Raw genomic sequence first — 25384 nt, 5'->3', positions numbered from 1 at the left:
TTAATATTTTTTCACTAATATTTTAAAATTCATAACAATCTAGTTTTGTGTACCTCTTTTATTGTTCTTATTTAAGTATTAAATTAATGAAATAATAAATTACCTTTCAGAATATCTTTTTTTATACTTAAAATGATCATTAGGGCAGAGAAATGGTTATTAAATTATTTGAATTCCACTATTGAATCACCCTCTCTGGATAGGATGCTCTTTCATCCGATGGCCACTCAGACCCACCCACACTCACTCAGACTAGAACTAAACACATATGCTAATTAACCTCTTCACCTCACCTGCATGGCTCTGGGGTGTGGAAGGAAACTGGAGTCCCCAGAGGAAAAAAAAATGTCCAATAGAGGAGAAGAGATGGCAGTGTAGATACTTTTGGAAATCCTGAGTCCACTTGTTTCTGCCATCAGCTGCATTTCTGTCCCTTGAGATCTGTAGACGCCTTACTGTCTTTATAATTTCCTGCTCTGGAAACCAAGAGCCAGAACTCATGTTTTTTGGTTTCTTTCTTTTTCTAGAGCATCTTCTGAAGAAATGTAACTTGTGAAATACAAACTGGAGACAATATCTTCTCTAGTCCTAGTAATTCTAAAAGAACCAGTCAACTTTCCCACTTATTAAAATAAAGTGGATTTCAAATGTGGTCCTTGCTTCACATGGATATGCAGAAAATAAAAAATGAACTTCAAAAAATTTTGAAAAGAATAATTGTGTATCAAAGTTCCTAAAATTACAGGTAGCTTTTGATCATCCCCCCCCCCCCCAAGGTGGTTTACACTTCATTTACTTTACAGAATTGGAATAGTAATGGTGTCTGTTTCTGGGATTGTTATTAGATTTGAAAGGAAATGTTTGGCATGGTGTCTGGAACAGAGTAAGCCCTCAGTAAATACTAGTGATGCTGCTAATGATACTTTTTTAAACTTTGTCTTTGGCTAGAGCCTCGGACAAGTGTATGGACACCCTGGGTTCGATTCCCAGTCCGGGCACACAGCAGAAGCAACCATCTGTTTCCCCTCCTTTCCTCTCCCCCTTCTCTCCCTCTTCCCCTCTGGCAGCGAGTGGCTCGATTGGTTCAAGCATTGGCCCTGGGCACTGAGGACAGCTCTGTTGGAGCACATCAGCCTTAAGTGCTAAAAATAGCTCAGTACTGGAGCACTGACTCCAGAAAGGGGTTGCCAGGTGAATCCCGGTCAGGGTGCATGTGGGAATGTGCCTAACTATCTCTCCTCCTCTCACCTAAAAACAAACAAACAAACAAACAAATAAATAAAAGTAAACTTCGTCTTTGGCATCTAGAAAATCTGTGAAGTGTCTCATTTCCCATGTGACACTGCTGATTCCGATTCCTGACTGTGTTCCTGTCCATGTTTACTCCTTCATCTCCATTATTACTATGTTTATTGAGGCCTCTATCATCTTCCTTATGTAATTTTGAATATTTTTCCACTTAGTTATCCAGACTTTCAGACCATCACTTACCTATTTCATTCTGAACCCTTCCAAGATTATCTTCTCAAACACAAACCTGCTCCCATTACTTCCTATTAACATCCATGGAAGTGTCCCTATCAACCAACAAAAGTGCAGACAGACCTCTTAGACCAGGTGTCCCCAAACTTTTTACACAGGGGGCCAGTTCATTGTCCCTCAGACCGTTGGAGGGTCAGACTATAAAAAAAAAACTACGAACAAATCCCTATGCACACTGCACATTTCTTATTTTAAAGTAAAAAAACAAAACGGGAACAAATACAATATTTAAAATAAAGAACAAATAAATTTAAATCAACAAACTGACCAGTATTTAAATGGGAACTATGTTCCTCTCACTGACCACCAATGAAAGAGGTACCCCTTCTGGAAGTGTGGCGGGGGCCAGATAAATGGTCTCAGGGGGCCACATGTGGCCCACGGGCCGTAGTTTGGGGACCCTTTTCTTAGACTGACACACAGGATACTTCATATGGCTTCAACCGTAAGTTCTATGCTGAACTCCTCAGAGCTGATTTTAGTTTGTTGAACAAGTTCTTGTTTTCCTCTCCCTGGAACATATTCCTCCCAAATACTTAAAAATCTTTCAAGGCTGGACTCAAAGTGTCTCCTTTTTTTACAAAGGCTTTTCCATCCCTATTCCCCTCAAGCACATTTTCCATGATAAATTTCCCATCAACCTCATCCATGAATGTGTTACACTCTTCATAACATGGAATGATGACTTTTTCCCACAACATGTTTGTTTCCTGACCATGACTGTGAGCTCCTTGAAGGCAGGCACGGAACCTTTTCATCATTAGTTCCTAGCTGTATAATACTGTGCTTGATACAAGATGGCTATTCAATAAGTGTATGGGGAATTAGTGGTAGAGCTATTGGTATGCTTGGAATTTATAATATTAAATGTAATTTAAATTTAAAATTAAATTTAAAAATTCTCTTAGTAAATATCATGCTTAAATGCTTCAAGAAAATTAAGAAACTTCTCACAAATATATTTTCTATTGGGGGAAGGGACTGTTTTAAACTCTAACAGCATTAAATTATAGCAAAGCAAGTTTGTCTCCTTGGCTAGTGAGACAGGAAAAAGTATTTTGTTACTTTAGTTTTTACATGCAGGCTAAAACATCATTAAAATAAGAGTTGGGAGAGTGACGTCATGGAAATGGCGCCGTGAGCAGCGCGTCCGACAGATCTCCCCAAAATCACAACAAATTTATCAACTAGAAACAGAAAAATTTATCCTCGGATCATTCCGGAGTTCCACACAAACTGAAAGCGAAAGGACTGTTATCACTTGAATCTGAGAGACGAGGGTGTGGAGGAAGCTAACTACCACGGGGACGTTCATTCAAGCCGTGGAGGGATTGCGCCTGTGGTGAGTCGGCCCACACTCGGGAGCGGTAAGCAGCTGCCGGCGCGCGCCCAGTCCGGTTGCAGAGCGAGCACCGCTAACGTTCCCAGCGGCCTGCGCACTGCGAGTGAGAGTCCCCAGCCACCGGTGCCCGGAGCACCCCATTCACGCACGTGCCCTGGGCATCCCACGCGCCCAGAGCGCCCTACTGGCCCGCACACCCAGGGTGCCCCATTATCCTGTGCCCGGTGCGTCCCAGCCACCAGCCGGCGGGGCGAGCGGGAGAGGCGCCAGGGCGGTCTTCCCTACTTGGGAGATTCTCTCCGTGGGCGGGGCACCTCACCCAGCCATTCAAGTTAACAATCAAGCATTGGGGGAGGGGCGTGCAGGCAGCCTGAAATACCTTCGGGAGCACAGCTGCGGACCCAATCACTGAAATTAGCTTAACCCATGAAATCTGCGCAACCATGGGCTCTAATTGATAAGATCTCTCTCACTTCAGCGATCCAAGACAAGAGGTGTGATATTTTTTAGTGCCTCTCGCTAAAGGGGTGGGGGCAACTTCTGATTGATAGAGCCTCCATATTCAGGGATAAACGCTAACAAGAGGGACTTGGTAGATAATAAGATCTATACTACACTAGTCGCAAGCAGAGACTAGTGCCTCTTCTTTCCAGCCAAAACAGGCTACAAAGTGTGGAAAGCCTGGGTTGAGTGGTCCAACTGAATGCTAGGCGCTGAACAGTCACCTTGACAACAATTGACTCCCACCCCCGCCTGATTACACTGGAGGCTCTGACTGCCAGAGCCTTTCCCAAAGCCTTGCGCTGAGTGGGGATAGAGTGGGGATTTCCTAGCTCTTTGAGCCTCTTACTCCTCAGGCAGAAGCAGTAGCAGCCTTATAGCTGGATCACCAGGCTGCTAATTCAGGAAGGGGGGACTAGGAGAGAGACTCCAGGAAAGCAAACTCTCATCGTTGGACCCTGCAAACGCCAACAAGCCTTGACTACCAGCAAGACTAAAGCCAATTATATGACATTGCCATAGAATCCCATCAACCGCAAATCCCTACCTAAGTGTGACACAGGGGCAGAGCCTGGGGTACAGAGTCACCGACCAGGAAGAGGGAGAGAAAAGAAAAAGGAAGAAGTTAACCTCTCAAAATCAAGAAAAATCCACAGACTTTACAACTTGTTCCACTAATTTTTTTTTGTTGTTGTTTGTTTCTTCTATCTTATTGCCTTTATTATTATTATTTCTATTTCCTCCACCTCGGTCCTTTTATTCTCTGCCCATCTTATGCTTCCCTTTTCTTGAACTACACTACCCATGAGTGTTACATTTTATTTCTTTTCTTCATCCTCACCCTCCTTTAAGGTTATACTCCAAAACACTTAACTCTCACTCTCTCCTCTTTTGTTTTTTTTTGTTTTGCTTTATTTTGTTTTTTTCTCTTCCTTTTTTTTCTTCCTTCGCTTTTCTCTTTTTCTTATTTTTTCCTTTCTATTCGTTTTTTCTTTTCTCGTTTTACTTTTCCTCCCATTCAATCCTCAATCACGAACAAATTAGTTAATTTGGGACTCAAGGTTTTTTTTGGTTTTATTTTTATTTTTCACTTTTGTTTTTGTTTATTTTTTGTTTGTTTGTTTATTTTTGTGGCATTTTGGGTACTTTTTACGTTGCTTTTTAACTCACTAGCATTCCTCCCAACCCAAGGTCTCCATTGTATTTAGTCTTCACTCCACTTAATACAACAGATTTTTACTTATTATTTTTATTTTTTTCTTCTTTATTATTCTTTTTTTTCTCCTTTTTTCTGGTTCCCTCTTATCCCTCTCATTATATCTCTTAGTCGACCATCACTTACAAGCAAATCATCTTATGCTTGTCTAAGATTTTCTTCCTTTTTTTTTTTTTTTTTGCATTTAGTAGGTCCCTACTCCCTTTTTTTGCCCCTTGAACTTTTCACCCCAAATCAGGCTCCATTATAGGCAGTTTTTGTTCCATTTAGCATAATATAATTCACAGGTCATCACGATATTTCCCTGAGGAGGGTTGAGGAGGGAAAGAGAAGAAAGAAAAAAGGGGAAAATAATAAATTATTACTGTTTTTTTTTGTGGGGTGTTTTACCCTTTTTTTTCTTTCTTTACTTTTTACTCTTTATTAATTCTAATTAGTGCTATCAACAAGACCACCCTCAGATGCCAATAAGAAAGAGGAAATCGAATATTATGGATACAAAAGAAAGAGAGGTAACACAAATAGATGTGGAAAAATCTATGGAGGAAAGACAACATATTGGAAGCCATGGAGCTAAATGACAGAGAATTTAAAATAGAAATCTTAAAAATACTCAGAGATATACAAGAAAACACAGAAAGGCAATTTAGGGAGATCAGAAAACAACTCAATGAACACAAAGAATATATTACCAAGGAAATTGAAACTATAAAAACAAATCAAACAGAAATGAAAAACTCAATTCACGAGCTGAAAAACGAGGTAACAAGCTTAGCTAACAGAACAGCCCAGATAGAAGATAGGATTAGTGAAATAGAAGACAAACAACTTGAGGCACAACAGAGAGAAGAAGAAAGAGACTCAAAAATAATAAAAAATGAGAAAGCCCTACAGGAATTGTCTGACTCCATCAGAAAGAATAACATAAGAATAATAGGTATATCAGAGGGAGAAGAGAAAGAAAATGGAATGGAGAATATACTCAAACAAATAATAGACGAGAACTTCCTAAGCCTGTGGAAAGAATTAAACCTCAAATTCAAGAAGCAAACAGAACACCAAGTTTTCTTAACCCCAACAAACCCACTCCAAGGCACATCATAATAAAGATGACACAAACCAATGACAAAGAAAAAATTCTCAAGGCAGCCAGGGAAAAGAAGAGTACAACATATAAAGGAAGGCCTATTAGATTATCATCAGATTTCTCAGCAGAAACTCTACAAGCTAGAAGAGAGTGGACCCCAATATTTAAAGCCCTGAAAGAGAGGAACTTTCAGCCAAGAATACTATACCCATCAAAGCTATCCTTCAAGTACGAAGGAGATATAAAAACATTCACAAATACAGAAAAGATGAGAGAATTTATCAGCAGAAAGCCCCCACTCCAGGAAATACTAAAGGGGGTTTTCCAACCAGATTCAAAGAACAAAAGAAAACAACACCACAAGTAACAGCTCCACCAAGAACACAATAAAACCAAACTTAAACTGTGACAACAAAGGAAAAAAAGGGGGGAGAGGATGGAGATTAACAGTAGCAAAGGACGATGAAGTGCAGAAATACTCATAAGATAGGGTACTACAATGAATATGGTAGGTACCCTTTTCATTACTTAATGGTAACCACCCTTGAAAAAACCACCACAAAAACACTTGACTTAAAAAAGGTAGCAACAGAGGAAAGAAGTATGGAACACAAACAAACAAAAACAAATGATAGAAAAACAAAAGAGAAGAATCAAACAAGATACAAAACTAACAGAAAGCAATTTATAAAATGGCAGTAGGGAACCCACAAGTGTCAATAATTACACTAAATGTAAATGGATTAAACTTACCAATAAAAAGACAAAGAGTAGCAGAATGGATTAAAAAAGAAAATCCAACTATATGCTGCCTACACGAAACACATCTAAGCAACAAGGATAAAAACAAATTCAAAGTGAAAGGCTGGAAAACAATACTCCAAGCAAACAACACCCAAAAAAAAGCAGGTGTAGCAATAGTCATATCTAATAATGCTGACTACAAGACAGAAAAAGTACTCAGAAACAAAAATGGTCATTTCATAATGATTAAGGGGAAGTTGAATCAAGAAGACATAACAATCCTTAATATATATGCACCAAACCAAGGAGCACCAAAATATATAAGACAGCTACTTATTGACCTTAAAACAAAAACTAACAAAAATACAATCATACTTGGAGACCTCAATACACCGCTGACGGCTCTAGATCGGTCATCCAAACAGAGAATCAATAAAGATATAGTGGCCTTAAATGAAATACTAGAACACCTGGATATGATAGACATCTACAGGACACTTCATCCCAAAGCGACAGAGTATACATTTTTCTCTAGTGTACATGGAACATTCTCAAGAATTGACCATATGTTAGGCCACAAAGACAATATCAGCAAATTTAGAAAAATTGAAATTGCACCAAGCATATTTTCTGATCATAAAGCCTTGAAACTAGAATTCAACTGCAAAAAAGAGGGGGAAAAACCCACAAAAATGTGGAAACTAAACAACATACTTCTAAAAAATGAATGGGTCAAAGAAGAAATAAGCGCAGAGATCAAAAGATATATACAGACAAATGAAAATGAAAATACGACATATCAGAATCTCTGGGATGCAGCAAAAGTAGTAATAAGAGGAAAGTTCATATCACTTCAGGCCTATATGAACAAACAAGAGAGAGCCGAAGTAAACCACTTAACTTCACACCTTAAGGAACTAGAAAAAGAAGAACAAAGACAACCCAAAACCAGCCAAAGAAAGGAGATAATAAAAATCAGAGCAGAAATAAATGAAATAGAGAACAGAAAAACTATAGAAAAAATCAATAAAACAAGGAGCTGGTTCTTTGAAAAGATCAACAAAATTGACAAACCCTTGGCAAGACTCACCAAGGAAAAAAGACACAGGACTCAAATAAATAAAATTCAAAATGAAAGAGGAGAGATCACCACAGACATCATAGATATACAAAGAATTATTGTAGAATACTATGAAAAACTTTATGCCACCAAATACAATAATCTAGAAGAAATGGATAAATTCCTAGGACAATATAACCTTCCTAGACTGAGTCATGAAGAAGCAGAAAGCCTAAACAGACCAATCAGCAGGGAGGAAATAGAAAAAACTATTAAAAACCTCCCCAAAAATAAAAGTCCAGGCCCAGACGGTTATACTAGTGAATTCTATCAAACATTCAAAGAAGACTTGGTTCCTATTCTACTCAAAGTCTTCCAAAAAATTGAAGAAGAAGCAATACTTCCAAACACATTTTATGAGGCCAACATAACCCTCATACCAAAACCTGGCAAGGATGGCACAAAGAAAGAAAACTACAGACCAATATCTCTAATGAATACAGATGCTAAAATACTAAACAAAATACTGGCAAACCAAATACAACAACATATTAAAAAAATAATACATCATGATCAAGTGGGATTCATCCCAGAATCTCAAGGATGGTTCAACATACGTAAAACGGTTAACGTAATACACCATATCAACAAAACAAAGAACAAAAACCACATGATCTTATCAATAGATGCAGAAAAGGCTTTTGATAAAATACAACACAATTTTATGTTTAAGACTCTCAACAAAATGGGTATAGAAGGAAAATATCTCAACATGATAAAGGCCATATATGATAAACCATCAGCCAACATCATATTAAACGGCAGAAAACTGAGGACTTTCTACCTTAAATCAGGAACAAGACAGGGTTTTCCACTCTCTCCACTCTTATTTAACGTGGTGCTAGAAGTTCTGGCCAGAGCAATCAGACAAGACAAAGAAATAAAAGGCATCCATATCGGAAAAGAAGAAGTAAAGGTATCACTTTTTGCTGATGATATGATCCTATACATCGAAAACCCGAAGGACTCCACAAAAAGATTATTAGAAACAATAAACCAATACAGTAAGGTTGCAGGATACAAAATTAACATACAAAAGTCCATAGCCTTTCTATATGCCAACAATGAAATATTAGAAAACGAACTCAAAAAAATAATCCCCTTCACGATTGCAACAACAAAAAAAAATACCTAGGAATAAATATAACAAAGAATGTAAAAGACCTATATAACGAAAACTACAAGGCATTATTAAGAGAAATAGAAAAAGGCACAATGAGATGGAAAAATATTCCTTGTTCTTGGATAGGAAGAATAAATATAATTAAAATGGCCATATTACCCAAAGCAATATATAAATTTAATGCAATTCCCATCAAAATTCCTATGAGATTTTTTAAAGAAATGGAACAAAAAATCATCAGATTTATATGGAAGTATAAAAAACCCCGAATAGCCAAAACAATCCTAAGGAAAAAGAATGAAGCTGGGGGCATTACAATACCTGACTTTAAACTATATTATAGGGCTACGATAATCAAAACAGCATGGTATTGGCAGAAAAATAGACACTCAGACCAATGGAACAGAATAGAAAGCCCAGAAATAAAACCACATATATATGGTCAAATAATCTTTGATAAAGGGGCCAACAACACACAATGGAGAAAAGAAAGCCTCTTCAACAAATGGTGTTGGGAAAACTGGAAAGCCACATGCAAAAGAATGAAACTCGACTACAGCCTGTCCCCATGTACTAAAATTAATTCAAAATGGATCAAAGACCTAAATATAAGACTTGAAACAATAAAGTACATAGAAGAAGACATAGGTACTAAAATCATGGACCTGGGTTTTAAAGAACATTTTATGAACTTGACTCCAATGGCAAGAGAAGTGAAGGCAAAGATAAATGAATGGGACTACATCAGAATAAAAAGTTTTTGCTCAGCAAGAGAAACTGACATCAAAATAAACAGACAGCCAACTAAATGGGAAATGATATTTTCAAACAACAGCTCAGATAAGGGCCTAATATCCAAAATTTACAAAGAACTCATAAAACTCAACAACAAACAAACAAACAATCCAATAAAAAAATGGGAAGAGGACATAAACAGACACTTCTCTCTGGAAGTGGCCAACAGATATATGAAAAGATGCTCAGCTTCATTAGTTATTAGAGAAATGCAAATCAAAACTACAATGAGATACCACCTCACCCCTGTTAGATTAGCTAATATCAACAAGACGGGTAATAGCAAATATTGGAGAGGCTGCGGAGAAAAGGGAACTCTCATGCACTGTTGGTGGGACTGTAAAGTAGTACAACCATTATGGAGGAAAGTATGGTGGTTCCTCGAAAAACTGCAAATAGAACTACCTTATGACCCAGCAATCCCTCTACTGGGTATATACCCCAAAACCTCAGAAACATTGATACGTAAAGACACATGTAGCCCCATGTTCATTGCAGCACTGTTCACAGTGGCCAAGACATGGAAACAACCAAAAAGCCCTTCAATAGAAGACTGGATAAAGAAGATGTGGCACATATACACTATGGAATACTACTCAGCCATAAGAAATGATGACATCAGATCATTTACAGCAAAATGGTGGGATCTTGATAACATTATACGGAGTGAAATAAGTAAATCAGAAAAAAACAAGAACTACATGATTCCATACATTGGTGGAACATAAAAACGAGACTAAGAGACATGGACAAGAGTGTGGTAGTCACCAGGGGTGGGGGGAGGGAGGACATGGGAGGGAGGGAGGGAGGGAGAGAGGGGGAGGGGGAGGGGCACAGAGAACTAGATAGAGGGTAGCGGAGGACAATCTGACTTTGGGCGAGGGGTATGCAACATAATTTAATGACAAAATAACCTAGTCATGTTTTCTTTGAATATATGTACCCTGATTTATTAATGTCATCCCATTACCATTAATAAAAATTTATTAAAAAAAAAAAGAGTTGTCACAGATAAGCTAAAATACAATAGTTGATTGACTATCTTTAAGTTAAATGAGGAAGAGTTTAAAGAAGGGCTAGTTTCCTCTTTATCTGCTTTGTGTCCATGGTAAAGGGGAAAAGCCCCAATAGAGATGGATACAGGGAAGCTTATGAATGAAAATTACTATAGGGATGACTCAGCCTTTTCTCTCTACTATGAAATGTTTAAGTAGCCAAGAGGAAGTCATGAAAAAAGACACTACCATTTGCCTTAGAAACCTCAAAAAATAAAATGAATAGCCTTTTAATGGGAAAAGTTTTATTAGAGATTGTCTTATGCTTTTTGGCTTTCTACTCATTGAGTTGTATTTTTGTGTTTGTGTGCCTATGTGTGCACAGAGCTCACCAAATAGTGTTATTCTGCTTAGTTTATTATTATTATTTTTTTAGTTTCAAATACTTTACGGCAATGACAAAAAACAGAACTGTTTGGAATTCAGCATTTCTCATTAGTCACTCACTACAACTTATAATGAGATGCAAAAAGATGGTGGAAAGCACAAATCAATCACTGCTCTGTTGCACTGTGTATGAAATGATACTTAGAGTCAAAGCAACCCAGCAACCCAGCATGTGTGATGCTTTAGAAAACAAGAAAAAAGAATTGTCTGGAATAAAGTCCTGCAATGAATGGACAGTTTGGATTATGACTGACATCCTCTTCACCACACCAAAACAGTTCAAATCAACCAGCAAGTAAAAAACATTTACTATATTCCAATGAGCTATTGAGAATCATGGATCGGCCTGCTTTTCTGTCTTAGGTACTATGATTGTCATATAAAAAGTTTATTCATTGTTCCATTGACTCCGAATCAACAACGATTACAAACATCTGTATGCATACAATTAAATCCAGAAATCTATTCCATATGCTTTTATACTAGGCTAAATATGGAAAACATATTTCTCTGATTCATCCAAGTCTCTTCCTACTATCTTCACCTTAAAATGGCCATCACCCCTCTACTTTATCCCTAATTTTAACTTTCTTCCATGTGCAGAATGTCTATCCTACCCATCCCCCTTGCACCTTCCCCGACTCCCTCCCAAGAAGATTTATAGTTGAATATAAAAGGGAAATAAGGAAGCAAAATCCAGTGGTGGAATTTAGAGGCCCTGTAATTTGATAAGGATTAGCCCAGAGAAGGCAGGACTGGTAAATTGTGGTTTAACTGTTAAAGGCCTGAAATGATTATCTGGAGGTCTGTACTTTGTGCCTTTGGAAATAAGAAGCAGAAGGTTTTGAGCTGAAGAGAGATCCAATTAGAGGCATGTGTTAGATTACACCAACGCAGCATTTAGGGTTAATTGACTAGGAAAGACACTGGAAGCTGGAGAGTAGTTATGATAAAAATCAAAACATATTAGCACAAGTACAATATTATGAGAACTTGACTTTGGGCAGTAGAAATGGATCAGAGCAAAAGGGCTAGGAAAAACGAAAGATTCTAGGCAAGATAGAGCTAATTTTCTGACTCAATTTCATGAATGGCAGCATGTTCACCCCCATAAAACCATAGGTGTATGCTTGTCTCAATCCTATAAACTTACAAAATCTTTCACCATTAAGATATAGGAAGAGAAGGCAACAACAACAAAAAGGTAAATTCTTTGATAACACTTTAATAGCCATCAGATAAGGGTGACAAAATTTACTTAAGAAAACTGATACTGAAAACATCCTCCTGCCAAGGAGATCTCCCCACCACCCTCATTCCCATGGACAGGAAGAATGGAACCAACCATCCATCAACAAACATTTTGTAAGCTCTTTGACACAAAATGTAAACAAAATAAGCACTAGACTAATCCAAAATTATGTGGCCACTTAAAAAGGTCCTTGCCAGAGGCTGGAAATAGGCACCTCGGTGGCTACGCAAAGGGGAGCAAGGGCAGAAGCAGCCAGGTAGGGCCACACAGTTCTGGAAGGCCTCCTACAAAACATTCCTGATAATATATAAATAGGAGGAAATGGACATTAACAAACATTAGAAAAGAACAAAGCAGTGAATGAAAACCATAATGACCCTTTCTGATTAAGGGCAGTATTACTGTGAGTGGTGTTTACTTGGTATAAACTTAACTGCAAAGACCGTTATATAGTACTATTGAGCAAAAAGAAAGTTAAAAGTAATTTAAAGCTCTTCTGGTCCAACTTCCCACTTATGCATAAATGCATAGGATCCCTACAGGTGGCTATCAGCCTCAACCATTTTCATGATCAGTGAATTTTCTGCTTGCAGGCCAAATGTATCTTATTTAGAGTATCTTAATTCTGATGGTACTTTATACCGCATTCCTTGTATCTCCACTTATTCACAATTCTATTCCCTGGGGATAACTATGTCTATTCTATCTTCTTTACAGCAATGCCACAATTTGAAGTTTTGTATACTTCTTCCATTGCTCTTAAGATAAGATCCAAACTCCAGATATTCAAGCCCTCTTACAATGTGATACTTAAACAGAGTATCTCAGAAGTCATCTGATCAATTCAAAGAAGACTGGCTATATTATCATTTGGCTTGGGGAAACTATATATTTTTTAAGACAGCTTAGGATGCCTTGGCCGTTTAACAGACATTTTTTTCATTCAGTCAACAATAATGACTTGATGCACACCATGTTCCATGCACTAAAACAAAATCCTCATTTCTATAGAGTTTAGATTGTGGTAGAGTAGAGAAACCATAACGAAGTAACAGATGAATTCACAGAACATCCTATAAAGATAAAAACAAAAACAAATGTGATGTGATAGCAGAGAGAAAGGGACGGAAAACAGGTGAGATCACAACAGGATTTTATTCTAACAGTAATGGAAAACCACTGGGAGCTGTTTTCATTTGGGTTTCCCATTAGATGTACTGTTGGTTTTATTCTTTCGATTCTTTGGACTTATCAACAATTATTATTTAAATTTCTTCTTAATTAGCTTATCAGTAATACATTGTTTATCTTATATATTATCTAAGTATTATTGATTTATTAATATATAATATTAATTAGTGGTTTTTAACAAATGCTAGAAAATATAATTTAGAACACTTGAACTGCTTGCTCCCTCTTGACTTTTGTGTTCACATCTATTCTAAACCAAGAAGTCATTATTTTTATTTTTTAAATACTTTTTTTGTCACCTTTTCCTTTTTCATTACCCTTTATACTTCCCTGCATTTCTCTTCCTCAATCTGGGGATACTTTTTGGTGTATAAAAAACTTCTTGTTTGTATTTATTTGAATATAGATATGTTGTGACAAATTCTCTGTTTTGCTTTTTCTGCAAATATTTTCTTAATTACACATTTAATTGTGATTTTTTACTATAAATATAGAACTCTGGGTTTACTGTTTGTTTGAAACTAAAATATTATTTCATTGACTTATGTAGTTTCTGTTATGAAGGCACTTGCGATTTTTATTTTTGTTACTTTGAAGATAATTTGTCTTTTTTCTCCTCTGGATGTTTTTTCTCCCCAGGTTATTGAGTTTTCTTTTTTTAGTTTTTACTATTATTTGGTGAGATGTGCTTCTCTTGTTGTCATTTGTATTGTTTCTTAAATCAGCAGCTTGAATTACTTTTGGAATATTTTTGCACATTACTTTCAAATTTTGCTTCTGCCTTGATTTTTCTTTTCTTCTTTTCTAGAACTCTAATCGTACCAATGCGAGACTGTTTTAAGGTCCATATTTATCTCATGCTCTTTTTATGTATTTTCTATCTCCCTTTTTCTTTTTCTCAGTCTATATATTTTTAATTCAATGCTAGAAATTGTGTATGTAAAATTAGAGAAGCTTTGGATAATAATTTTTCTCCAGAGAAGGTTTTTATTGGCTTATGGTAGACAAGTAAAATAGTAGTGCACTGGCTAAATTTAATAAGAAATCAAGCTCATTTGAATCTTGGTTTTAGTCTTTGCAAAGCCTGGTCTCTATTTCTGATTTGCCTTTACTTATAAAGTATAGTCTTTAGGGGCCTCAAATGAAAGCCTGGGAGATTTACTATACCCTCATAATTATAAAACACACAATTTTTTCCTCTCTCACATGTAATCTGGTGAGAGTTATGCTTAGTTCTTTTCATCTCCTAGTAGCCATTTTATACTCAGTCTACCTCTCAAACCAAGCTGCCTGTGGAGTGTTGAATGGTTTGTAGTGAAACTAATTCAGATCTTTATTTTCTGTACTTACTTTCTTTCTGTAATCTTTTTTTCTCAAATTCTGGTGTCTGAGTAGTCCTAAACTCTAATTTTTTCCCAGCCAAGAGACACTTTAATTCTGTTTTATTCTACTTCTCTACAATTTAGTAGCCATGCTCTGCTCAGTTTCTCAGCATCTCTGTGAATTTAAAAATTGGCCTCACTTGACCTGTGGTGGCGCAGTGTATAAAGCACCAACCTGGAATGCTGAGGTTTCCAGTTAGAAGCCCTGGGCTTGCCCATTCAAAGCACATATGAGAGTTGATGCTCCCTGCTCCTCCTCATGCCCTTCTCTCTTTCTCCTAAGATGAATTTTAAAAAAGAACTACAAAAAAAAATTGTAAAAAAATAAATAAAAATAGAAAATAAATAAAAATTGTCCTCAATGGAAAAGTAGCAAAAGCACTCGTTCATTTTAGTGAGCTTCTCTTTGCTCCAGCATCTTGGTCCCTCAAATTCTGATTTCCTGGATAAGCTTTCCTATGTCATTAATGAGATTTATTTTTTAAAATTTGATCATTTTTAGTTTTATTTTTATTTCTCCCTTTCTTGTTTTCTCTTTCTTTTCCTTCTTTCCTTCCTTCCTTTTTTTTATTTTCTGTCATTTCTTTCTTTTACTTTCTCTCCTTCTCTTTCTTTCTCTCTCTCTTTTTTTCCTAACAAAGCCAGAAGCTACTTGGTAATTTTTATGTTATTAAATATACTCTATTTTAATGGGTTTTCTCTTTTAGGATTTTCACTTATTTTCTATAATATCTGTTCCCAGAGCCTGCCTGCTTCAGGTAGCATTTGTTGCATATTCATGTCACAGTCCTGTGGGCTGGCAGTTTGGGCTGGGTTTAGCTGAACAGCTAGTCAGACTTGGCTAATCTTGTATGGGGCTTACTCAAGTTATCTGCCACTGGCTGCTAGGTTGGCTAGGACCTGGATGATTAACGTGTTTTGGTTCTTCTCTGTGTGGTCTCTCATCCACTAGCAAGTTATCCTCATACTTGTTCTTGAGGTGGCAAAATTCTATGCACAAAAGCAGAAGCAAACATTCACAAACCTCTTCAGAAATCACACAATATTGATTCTCCCGCATTGTTTTGAGAAAGGTCATAAGGCCAGCCCATTCTCAAGGGATGGAGAAATAGATTCCACCTCTTGGGAGAAGCTACAAAGAATTGTGATTATATTCTTAATCCATACCACTTGTTAAAGACATCTTAAATTCTATTCTGTCGGAGTTTTTTATATCCACTGCAAATAGTGATAGTTTTTTTTTTTTTTCCTTTTCAATTCTTACCTTGCCATTTCCTTTCATAGCATGATTGCGCTGAGTTGATCATCCGGGACAATTTCACATAAAAGCAGTCCATATCATCACAAGAACACTGTAGGTAAAACACTGTGCTTACAACAGAGCTCTATGTATGGTTGTAACTAGCTGTCCCTCTCCTTATATTCCTTTCCTGTCTATCAGTTTCTTCTTCATCTTTGTCTGAAAGTGGTGTGTGCTTTTGGCTCACCATATCTGCATGCTCTGGATTGCAATCTTTTCTTTTTTTCGTGAATAATTCCATTTTGGTGGTACAATACCTAGTCATTTTCGTTTTCCAGTTGACACTGGGTTGTATCACCATTCTATGTTGGACTCTTTAGTCCTCTTCCAATGTTCTTGTAACCAGTAGATTCTTCTGGACTTCAATGAAGTTTTCCAAACCAGACTTTAATCAATACATGTCTTTACTAATATCTACATACAACACAATATATTAAAACATGTGTGTATAAATTTTGCCCCCAAATTGTTCAGTAAATATTTATTGAATGAGTGAACATATGTGTGGAAGTGTTACTTAAAAACTGAGGGTGGGGGATAGTTTAATGGTTCAAAGTTAAACTTACAAATCCCTCGGCCTGGCGTGCGGGAGTCCCGGGTTCGATTCCCGACCAGGGCACACAGGAGAAGTGCCCATCTGCTTCTCCACCCCTCCCTCTCTCTTTCCTGTCTCTCTCTTCCCCTCCCGCAGCCAAGGCTCCATTGGAGCAAAGATGGCCCAGGCACTGAGGATGGCTCCATGGCCTCTGCCTCAGGCGCTAGAATGGCTCTGGTTGCAACAGAGCAACGCCCCAGATGGGCAGAGCATTGCCCCCTGGTGGACATGCTGGGTGGATCCCGGTTGGGTGCATGCAGGAGTCTGTCTGACTGCCTCCCCGTTTCCAACTTCAGAAAAATACAAAAAAAAAAAATTAGTGTAACTATATGCCAATGATGAAATTTTAGTGAAAAGAATTAGCAGTGGTACTATTAAGTTTAAATGGAGTTATAGGATTAAAACAGTAACATAGAAATTCAGAATGAAGGCTGTCTGGAGGCAATGATCACAGTCAATATTAAATCAAGTGAGTTTTGAACTGTTTTCACTTTGACACATAATACAAAATATATTTTACATTGAGAATGAGAACAATCAGATATGCATGCAGTGTCTGCTGCTTTTCTTCTATTATATCCTATCCAATATGATATAAACAGTTCGGAAATCATGGATCTAGGCATGTATAGGAAGTATGATAGTCTGAAAATTTATCTGAAGGATTAAGGCATAACTAATCCTTTGTTCACTCTTTGTCTTCCTCTACAGAGGTTATCTCTTCTTTTTGTTGGCTTAGCATGTATTCACGCACTTTCTGGTAAGAGCAGCATAATTATTTCCTTGGAAATGATCCCTTTTCTTTTCTTAGTCCATAGGGTTCAGGTCAATTTCCTGCCCATCTCTGGTGTCCTCCAACACTCTCCAATCTTACCAGTTCTGGGGGAGATATGTCACTTGGTCTGGTCAAGCAGAGTAGCCATCTCTGACTACAAGGAATGTCTTATTAATTGGCATGTAATCTAAAAAAGGCAAACGAGCTCTGTTGCCAAAAACAAGTTCTTGTTTTGCCATATGGGAAGCTGGTGAGAATCAGGCCATAGATTCTGGAAGCATCATCTGGAGAAAGCTGCCTAGGAGGAAAGCCAAGAAGAAGAGATGGAGGACTGATGACATTTGTGACCTTGGATCCAGTCACCTTTTCCAGTGCACTAGTAAATATGTCTTTTGTAATATTAATGTAAGAGAAAAGCTACCCATCAAATGACATATAGTATGTGAAAAGATTTAAATTTTATTAAAAATGGACACTTTTAGACCTCTTCTGTGTCCTAAATTTATGAACAAATAGAATAAAATCAGAAATCATTACAAAATCACTTATACCTTAAACAGTGCTGCAAGTATCTAAAATTATTTTTATATGAGAAAAATAAGTTTGGCCTGACCTGTGGTGGCGCAGTGGATAAAGCGTCAACCTGGAAATGCTGAGGTCGCCGGTTCGAAACCCTGGGCTTGCCTGGTCAAGGCACATATGGGAGTTGATGCTTCCTGCTCCTCCCCCACTTCTCTCTCTCTGTCTCTCTCTCTCTTCTCTCTCTCTCTCTCTCCTTTCTAAAATGAATAAATAAAAAGTTAAAAATAAAAAAGTTGTTTGGGTTTTTAACCCAAACCTAAAAAAAAAAAAGTTTGTTGGACATTTCAATGTTATTATTAACCTCAATCTTCCTTCAGTATCCACACATTTTTAGTTTTGCTCCTCAGTGAGCCCTACTTTGTTTATTAGGAAAACACATTTTAAAATACATATTATTCACATTAGGATTTTCACTGAAAAATACAATGAAGGAAACTAAAAATCCCCACTCCCAATTTAATATTTATTTTTTTCTCAGCCAGTATATAGAGATATCATATAACATTATAGATTTATTTAAATCTATTTATAAAAGATAAATTTTTAATGTAAAATAACTTTTAGATTAAAATCACTTTTTTTAGAATAAAAGCACTTCTTAGTTCTACTCAATTTTAAATGTCTGCATAGTTTATTGATTTGAAAAAAAATTAATCAAAGTATAAAGTATATTGAAAGCTGCCAACACAAAGAATTATCCACAAATGAAAGGTTTAAGCTACAGCTTTGAATATTACAATGGGAAAATATATACAATAAATGATATGACACATACAGTATCCATTATTCATTGATTGGTCACTGTAACAACATATGAACAAGTCTGTGCTTAATTATTTATATAACTTATCTCTAATAGACTTTTACTGATGTTCATTTCTTGTTGTGTTTTTAAAATACCTTATGTGAAGATCTAAACAATAATTACTCATATTCAAATTCCTTCTTAAAAGTGAAGGCAATGTGTTCTCTGTGGCAGAATTAAAACAGAGCATCATATGGCAACAATCCAGTATCCCTAAGAAATATTTATTTATCTCATATAGTTCCAAGCTGAGAGCTTTAGAGCTAACAAATGGAGTGGATCACTTATAAGTGAAAGAGGAAATGATTGAATTAGAAATGTACTTTCACTATTATTAGCATTAACTATTGCATGCAAATAGGGTTACCCAAAGCAGGTGTATTTAATGATCCTATCTTAAAATACCCGACAGAGAAGACAGGAAAACATCACAGCTATTTTTACCTCTTGCGATTATGGCTTTGAGCAAATAAAAACATTTACAGCGAGGCTGCAACAAAATTGTTTTCTTCTCCTTAATATCTATACATAGAACACTAAGTAACTTCTGGAGATTAGAGGACAAAAGTTCCATTGAAAAGTAGGCACTTTTGAAATTGGTACAAATACACAAAGAAGTAATCTGAAAAATATTGCATTTGTATTTTTTTTCTTAAGGAGCCTATCTTAGATATAATATTTTAGGAGCACTATCTTTTCCTGCTGTAACTATTAAATATTTTATTCCTGAGATTTTTGGAATCAATTAAATTCTTAAAGTTAGCAAAGCGAAAAGAATTATTTTTCCCAGATGTGAAGCTGAACTGTGAATCAACATCTCAGCCAGTTACTTTGCGTAGTTTTTCCATACATCAGATTTTTCATTTGGGATATATTCACACTGCAATATTTTGTTTAACTGCTAGGCTCAAAACATGCCACATCATTAATGAGCTGAAATGCTCAGCTGAAAGATGGTATATAAGTAAAAGTTATAGTTACTAAAGATTTGCCATTATAGGTAGCTCCCTCTTTTAAAATGCTACTATCGAAACAAAATGAGGGTTTTTTAAACATCTGGTTTGATTTAAATAAAAATTCAAGTATCTCTTTTAAACTGATGTTCTGAAGAACATTAATATTCATGAATCATGAAATTAAATACAGTTTCTGTAAAGCAGAATATTTCTTGAATATCCTTTGTTTTAATTATTACATAGACTGTAAAGATCAAAATCTAGTTTGGTCCACATCATATTTTTAACAGTTCCTAATTTTTTCATCCATATACTTGACTATTTGTTTCTCAGTCTTTTGGCTATGATCAAGTGCATATACTTGACTAATCATGTAGGGAAAAGATCAGTATCAAATTTATTAAGGAAAGCATTGAACAATAACATTTCATTTAAAAAGCTATATTCAAACAAAGATAAGGTCTGAATATGGTCTGAATGTAAGTCACTTGTGCTTATTTTCAGTTATGGCTTATATATAAGATATTCACTGAGCTTCTACATGAAATGGAGTTGCATCATAGTCTTGGAAATGAATTCCCTTAGAAGTTGTGATCTTCATAATAGCTCCATTTAAAGAATCATCTTCAATAAGTGTTATTAATCCACAGGCAATCATCGATGGGCTAAAAGTAAAGGAAACATTGGTGTTTTAGAACAAAAACTTGAGACTTTTCAGTTCATTTTTGAGTTACTTTCTCAGCAGGAGATGTTTTTGTTAAATCTATTGGGGTGACATTGTTTAATAAAATTATAAAGATTTCAGGTGTACAGTTCTATAATACATCTTCTGTAGACTATACTGTGTGTTCACCACCCCAAGTCAAGTCTTCTTCCATCACCATTTATCAAGTTACTTTTGAGTAATCTATTATTTTTAACATGTAATAGGGAAATGTGTATCAGGAATTATTGTTATCTCCATTTTTTATTCAATTAGATATTAACTAAATTATCTGATAAATTTAAATGTAGATTTCCATGCCTAATCTTCTGTCATCTTGACAGGAAGGATTTATGGATTTATACTTATTATTTACATGGACAAAATTATTGTTTTGTTATCTTGATCCTATCAGATCTTAGACTCATCAGATAGAAATGTTCTTAGAGTTGAAATAGGAAGAATTAGGCTGACATTTATATGAATGTCTATTATTAATTGCTTTTTTAAACACTTTAATGTATCAACTTAGTTTTAGACTTTCAAAAGCCCCCTAAGTTTGTTTTAGTATTATTTCCACTTAACATGCGAGAAAACTGATCTTGGCGGGTAAGTTCATGGTTAGAGGTGGAGCCAGGATTTGACCCCAGGGGGTCTGATTCTACCAGCCTGAGAGCTGTGAGTTTGTACTGTCCACCTCCAGCTGCTCTAACCCAGACATTGCTCACCAAACATGTGTGTGATCCACTGCTTATAATGAAAATGGTTTAAGTTAGGGAGCCATATAAAATTTTATAAGGAGTATATGTAAATATTGCTTGGAATGTAGGCAGATAATCATTGCTTTTAAAGGTAACTGAACATCACCTTTTTAAACAATATCTGCTTATGGTTGAAGGTATTAATGATGCATTGTCTATATCTTAAAGCAAAATTCCTAACATATAAACACATTTTATTCAGAAACCCAGAAAAAATATTTTCTTTGAGACTTTGCCAAGCCAAAACTTTGAAGCTTATTTCTCCTCTTTTATTTAAAACCTTATTTTCCCCCTTTTTATTGCTTATGTATAGATAGTACTTTGCTCCACCATATAAAAAGACAAGTATAGTTTTACTTACTCCAAAACCCCATAATATTTCATCATATCCTTGATGTGATCCTTATATTCTATATATTGTCCCATGTTTTCTTCTTTTTCAATGGATTCGAGGATGGGCGTATTAACAAAGCCTGGGCAAATGGCATTCATTCTCACTCCACTCTTCATAAGATTAGCAGCCATCTGTCAATTGAAAGTAGAAGGTTGCAGGTTTCAATAGTTTTCTAAATGTACAGCATAGGACAAACTGATAAGCCTATTCTAAAGACTCTAATATGAAACATGCTAGTCAAATATCCTTCTAGCTTTGTAACAATGACAATGTTAAAGTTGGCTGGTAGCAGAAAGTAAGAGAACATGTATCTAAAGATCTGAATTAATTTCTGAAAGCCTCACCTAATTAATTTTTTTTTAAAAAAATCAATATTACCTACTGGCCAACTCCTGAAAATACTTAATTATCTAAGGCTGCTGCTCTCTTATCTACTGAACTCAGCCAGAACCTGAAGGTAGGAAGTTGAGGTTTAAAATTAATATCCCAAGTTTTCTTTCAAAGATTAGATTTATATGACAGAATATTTGCTTAAAAATACTGTTAGTGGAAAGTTTTAGGACTTTGACTGTTTCTAAAAAATACTTCTAATTATCTGGAAGACAATTTAAGTATTTTCAGACTAACAATCTTTGGCTGCATTTTTAACCTACTGACTTTATTTGAACTGTTTGTAAAACAAAATGTAGTTGATTATCTGAGGATTCTATTTTCTTACTTACTAAAATTTATTTGTAATCCCCCCAAATCAATACTCGTGGAGCTTTTGGGGTCATTTGTGGACAAGCACAGGGCAGTGAGAAATCTAAGTTGTCCAATGCCAATGTTCCAATTGAAGTCAGACAAAATAACGCTCTGTTTTCTTGTTTCAACCATTCTAACTGTAAAAGGTGTCCTCTTCATGGTGTATTTAATCCACATTTTTCTTATTTTTGTTTACAATTTTGCTATTTAAAATGCACCCCTCCCCCAAGAATAGTGCTGAAATACTGTCTAGTGTTCCTAAGAGGTCTGTGATGTGTCTTACAGAGAAAATACGTGTGTTAGATAAGCTTCACTCAATCATGAGGTATTAGTGCTATTGGCCATTAGTTCAAATGGCAATACAGTACATATTAAATAAGGTATCTTTAAACAGAAACTCACATAAAACTTTAAGCAAAAATTCACATATGTATTGATTGATCAGGCCCTGGCCGGTTGGCTCAGCGGTAGAGCGTCGGCCTGGCGTGCAGGGGACCCGGGTTCGATTCCCGGCCAGGGCACATAGGAGAAGCGCCCATTTGCTTCTCCACCCCCCCTCCCCCCCCCCTCTCCTTCCTCTCTGTCTTTCTCTTCCCCTCCCGCAGCCAAGGCTCCATTGGAGCAAGGATGGCCCGGACGCTGGGGATGGCTCCTTGGCCTCTGCCCCAGGCGCTGGAGTGGCTCTGGTCGCGGCAGAGGGAGGGGCAGAGCATCGCCCCCTGGTGGGCAGAGCGTTGCCCCTGGTGGGCGTGCCGGGTGGATCCCGGTTGGGCGCATGCGGGGGTCTGTCTGACTTTCTCTCCCCGTTTCCAGCTTCGGAAAAATACAAAAAAAAAAAAATATTGTAACCTCAGGCTTTAACTTCTCTAATTCAGTGTTTGCAAGTGCTTTTATAGAACATAACTAAAAGAAACAAGAAGAATTGACTGTATATGCTAAGCCTCCATGGAGACTGGACAAGTTTCAGTGTTGTAATTGTAAACATAAATAAATTGGAGGTTTTATTATTTAATAGCTTAATGAGATCAATAAAAGCTGAATTAAAGATTGTCTTTGCAAGTTAAATTAAAATGTCCAATCAATTTAAATTAAGATTGTGAGAGCTGCTTATCTTTCTTTTCTGATTGAACATTTACTGGTCACACATCTGTTTTCTTTACCTCCAGTATTTCTTCTGTTCATATTTTTCTCTTCATCTGTCTGGTTTCTCTCTGTGTCTCATCTAGACGAATCACTGCAGAGACTCTCAGTGTCCTCACCTCTTCTACACTTGTCCTCTCAACATATTCTCCAAGTAGTCGCCACTGATGGCTTCACTTTGAATAAAATCTAAGCTCGTTACAATCCATAAACCCCTCTTGGACAGGCTCCTGCTTACATCTTCAGTTGTTCCTCACCCTACTTACCCCTTGCTTGTCTAGCTTCGTTCAAACTACCTTCTTCTCAGTTATTATGAAAAGGCAAGCATTCCCATTTTACATTATCTATTCATGTGGTCAATTAGGTCTAAAGTATACTTTTTAAAGTCCTGGGCACCTTTCATGCTAAGCATGCATTGAGACGTCATCCTCCACTACCCTACCAAGTGATTTCCTGCTCCACCCCTTCTGCCCGCCCCCACGGGCTCCCTCATTTTATCGCATCTGCAGTGACATGTAGTGACTGGAGCACACTGCAAAGTCTATTTAAGGAAGGATGAAGTTAATATTTTTTAGATTTGGAGTCAATTTTAAAATAAAAGGCTATCTTCTCATAATTTAGCATTAGGATATTTTCTAATAGCACATTTGTGTTTAGAATCCACTTCATTTTAAAATGATCTATTCTTTATTTGTTCCTTTATGTGATCTTAAACTATTTTTTATAATAAAGATTGAGGTAAAATATATTTCTTTTCTCCTTTTTATTGAATTTATTGGGGTGACACTGGCTAACAAAATTTACCTAGGTGTTGGGTGCACAGTTCTATAACACCTGATCTGTACACTGTATTGTATGTTCACCCCCAGGTCGAGTCTCCGGCCATCACCATTTATCCCCCCATACTCTCCTCCACCTCCGTTCCCCACTCTACCGGCAATCACAACGCTGTTGTTGCATCCATGAGTTTTCTCTTTTTTACCCAATCCCTCCACCCCTGCCAGACACCTCTATCCTGCCTACAGCAATCAGCCTGCTTTCTAGCAGTCTGTCTCTATTTGCTTATTAGTAGTTTATTTCATTCATTGGATTCTACATATGAGTGAAATCACATGGTGCTTGTCTTTCTCTGACAGGCTTATCTCACTAAGCATAATCTTTTCACTGGGCATATCTTTCATTCAGATGTATTGAATTCTGAATGCATTCCCCTTGACTGTATAGAACCCAGGCTACATATATGAACACAGAGAGAAAAAGCAAGACTGTGATTGTTATATCCTCACCGCTGCTGAGCGTGTGAATCCAACTATGCCATGCTTTGAAGCACAATAGACAGGCTGTTGGGCAGCCGGCATGAGTCCTAAAGCAAACACAAAATTTAAACAATTTTATTAAACAATAAGCAGACAAAACCCAATAATTGCTATGCACATGGATAATTTGTAACTGTTCACTTTAAAATTAATCTAGAAAGTACACTTAAATAATCATCAGACAACTTTGTAAAACTCATTAATCTTAGCATGATTCCTTCCTTCCATGATCTCTATCCACTGTACTGACCAGAATGCATGGAGATAAGTTATAACCTACTAATTCAGCCAAGAGTGATCTTTCTGTCAAGAGAAGTCAATGTTATCTAAAACTTAAAGAGAATCACCTTTAAATCCAGTAAATTACCATCTAATTTGCAGCATTTAAGTCTGGATTTTAAAAGTATACTGCTCACAAAAATTAGGGGATCAGGGAGCATGCAGATACTCTAGTACTTTAGCCTTTTGCATAGCGCATTTTCACCAATGAGATAAAAGTTGGTTTTGCATCTCATTTGCATAATCAAACAACTTTCTTTGACTTGGTATTTGCTTTTCTTTTTTAAATTTATTTTA

The 25384-nt window shown here is 36.5% G+C and overlaps 1 protein-coding gene across 2 annotated transcripts in view; it reads right to left on the bottom strand.

The window, feature by feature from the left end:
* Positions 1–18601: 18601 nt before the first annotated feature.
* Positions 18602–25384, bottom strand: part of HPGD (15-hydroxyprostaglandin dehydrogenase) — a 33589-nt gene continuing 26806 nt past the window's right edge. For both annotated transcript variants that reach the window (XM_066279028.1, XM_066279019.1), the window contains 3 exons: positions 24779–24855; positions 21576–21739; positions 18602–20415 (listed from right to left, as the gene is read on the bottom strand). In XM_066279028.1, coding sequence (XP_066135125.1) covers positions 20277–20415; positions 21576–21739; positions 24779–24855 — 380 coding nt within the window. In that variant the 3' untranslated portion in view covers positions 18602–20276. The remainder of the gene's footprint in view (positions 20416–21575; positions 21740–24778; positions 24856–25384) is intronic.

This window comes from Saccopteryx bilineata, chromosome 1 (genome assembly GCF_036850765.1).
Source record: "Saccopteryx bilineata isolate mSacBil1 chromosome 1, mSacBil1_pri_phased_curated, whole genome shotgun sequence".
NCBI classification, from domain to species: domain Eukaryota; kingdom Metazoa; phylum Chordata; class Mammalia; order Chiroptera; family Emballonuridae; genus Saccopteryx; species Saccopteryx bilineata.
The sequence above is the reverse complement of the archived record's forward strand: the minus strand, read 5'-3'. Positions and strand labels throughout refer to the sequence as shown.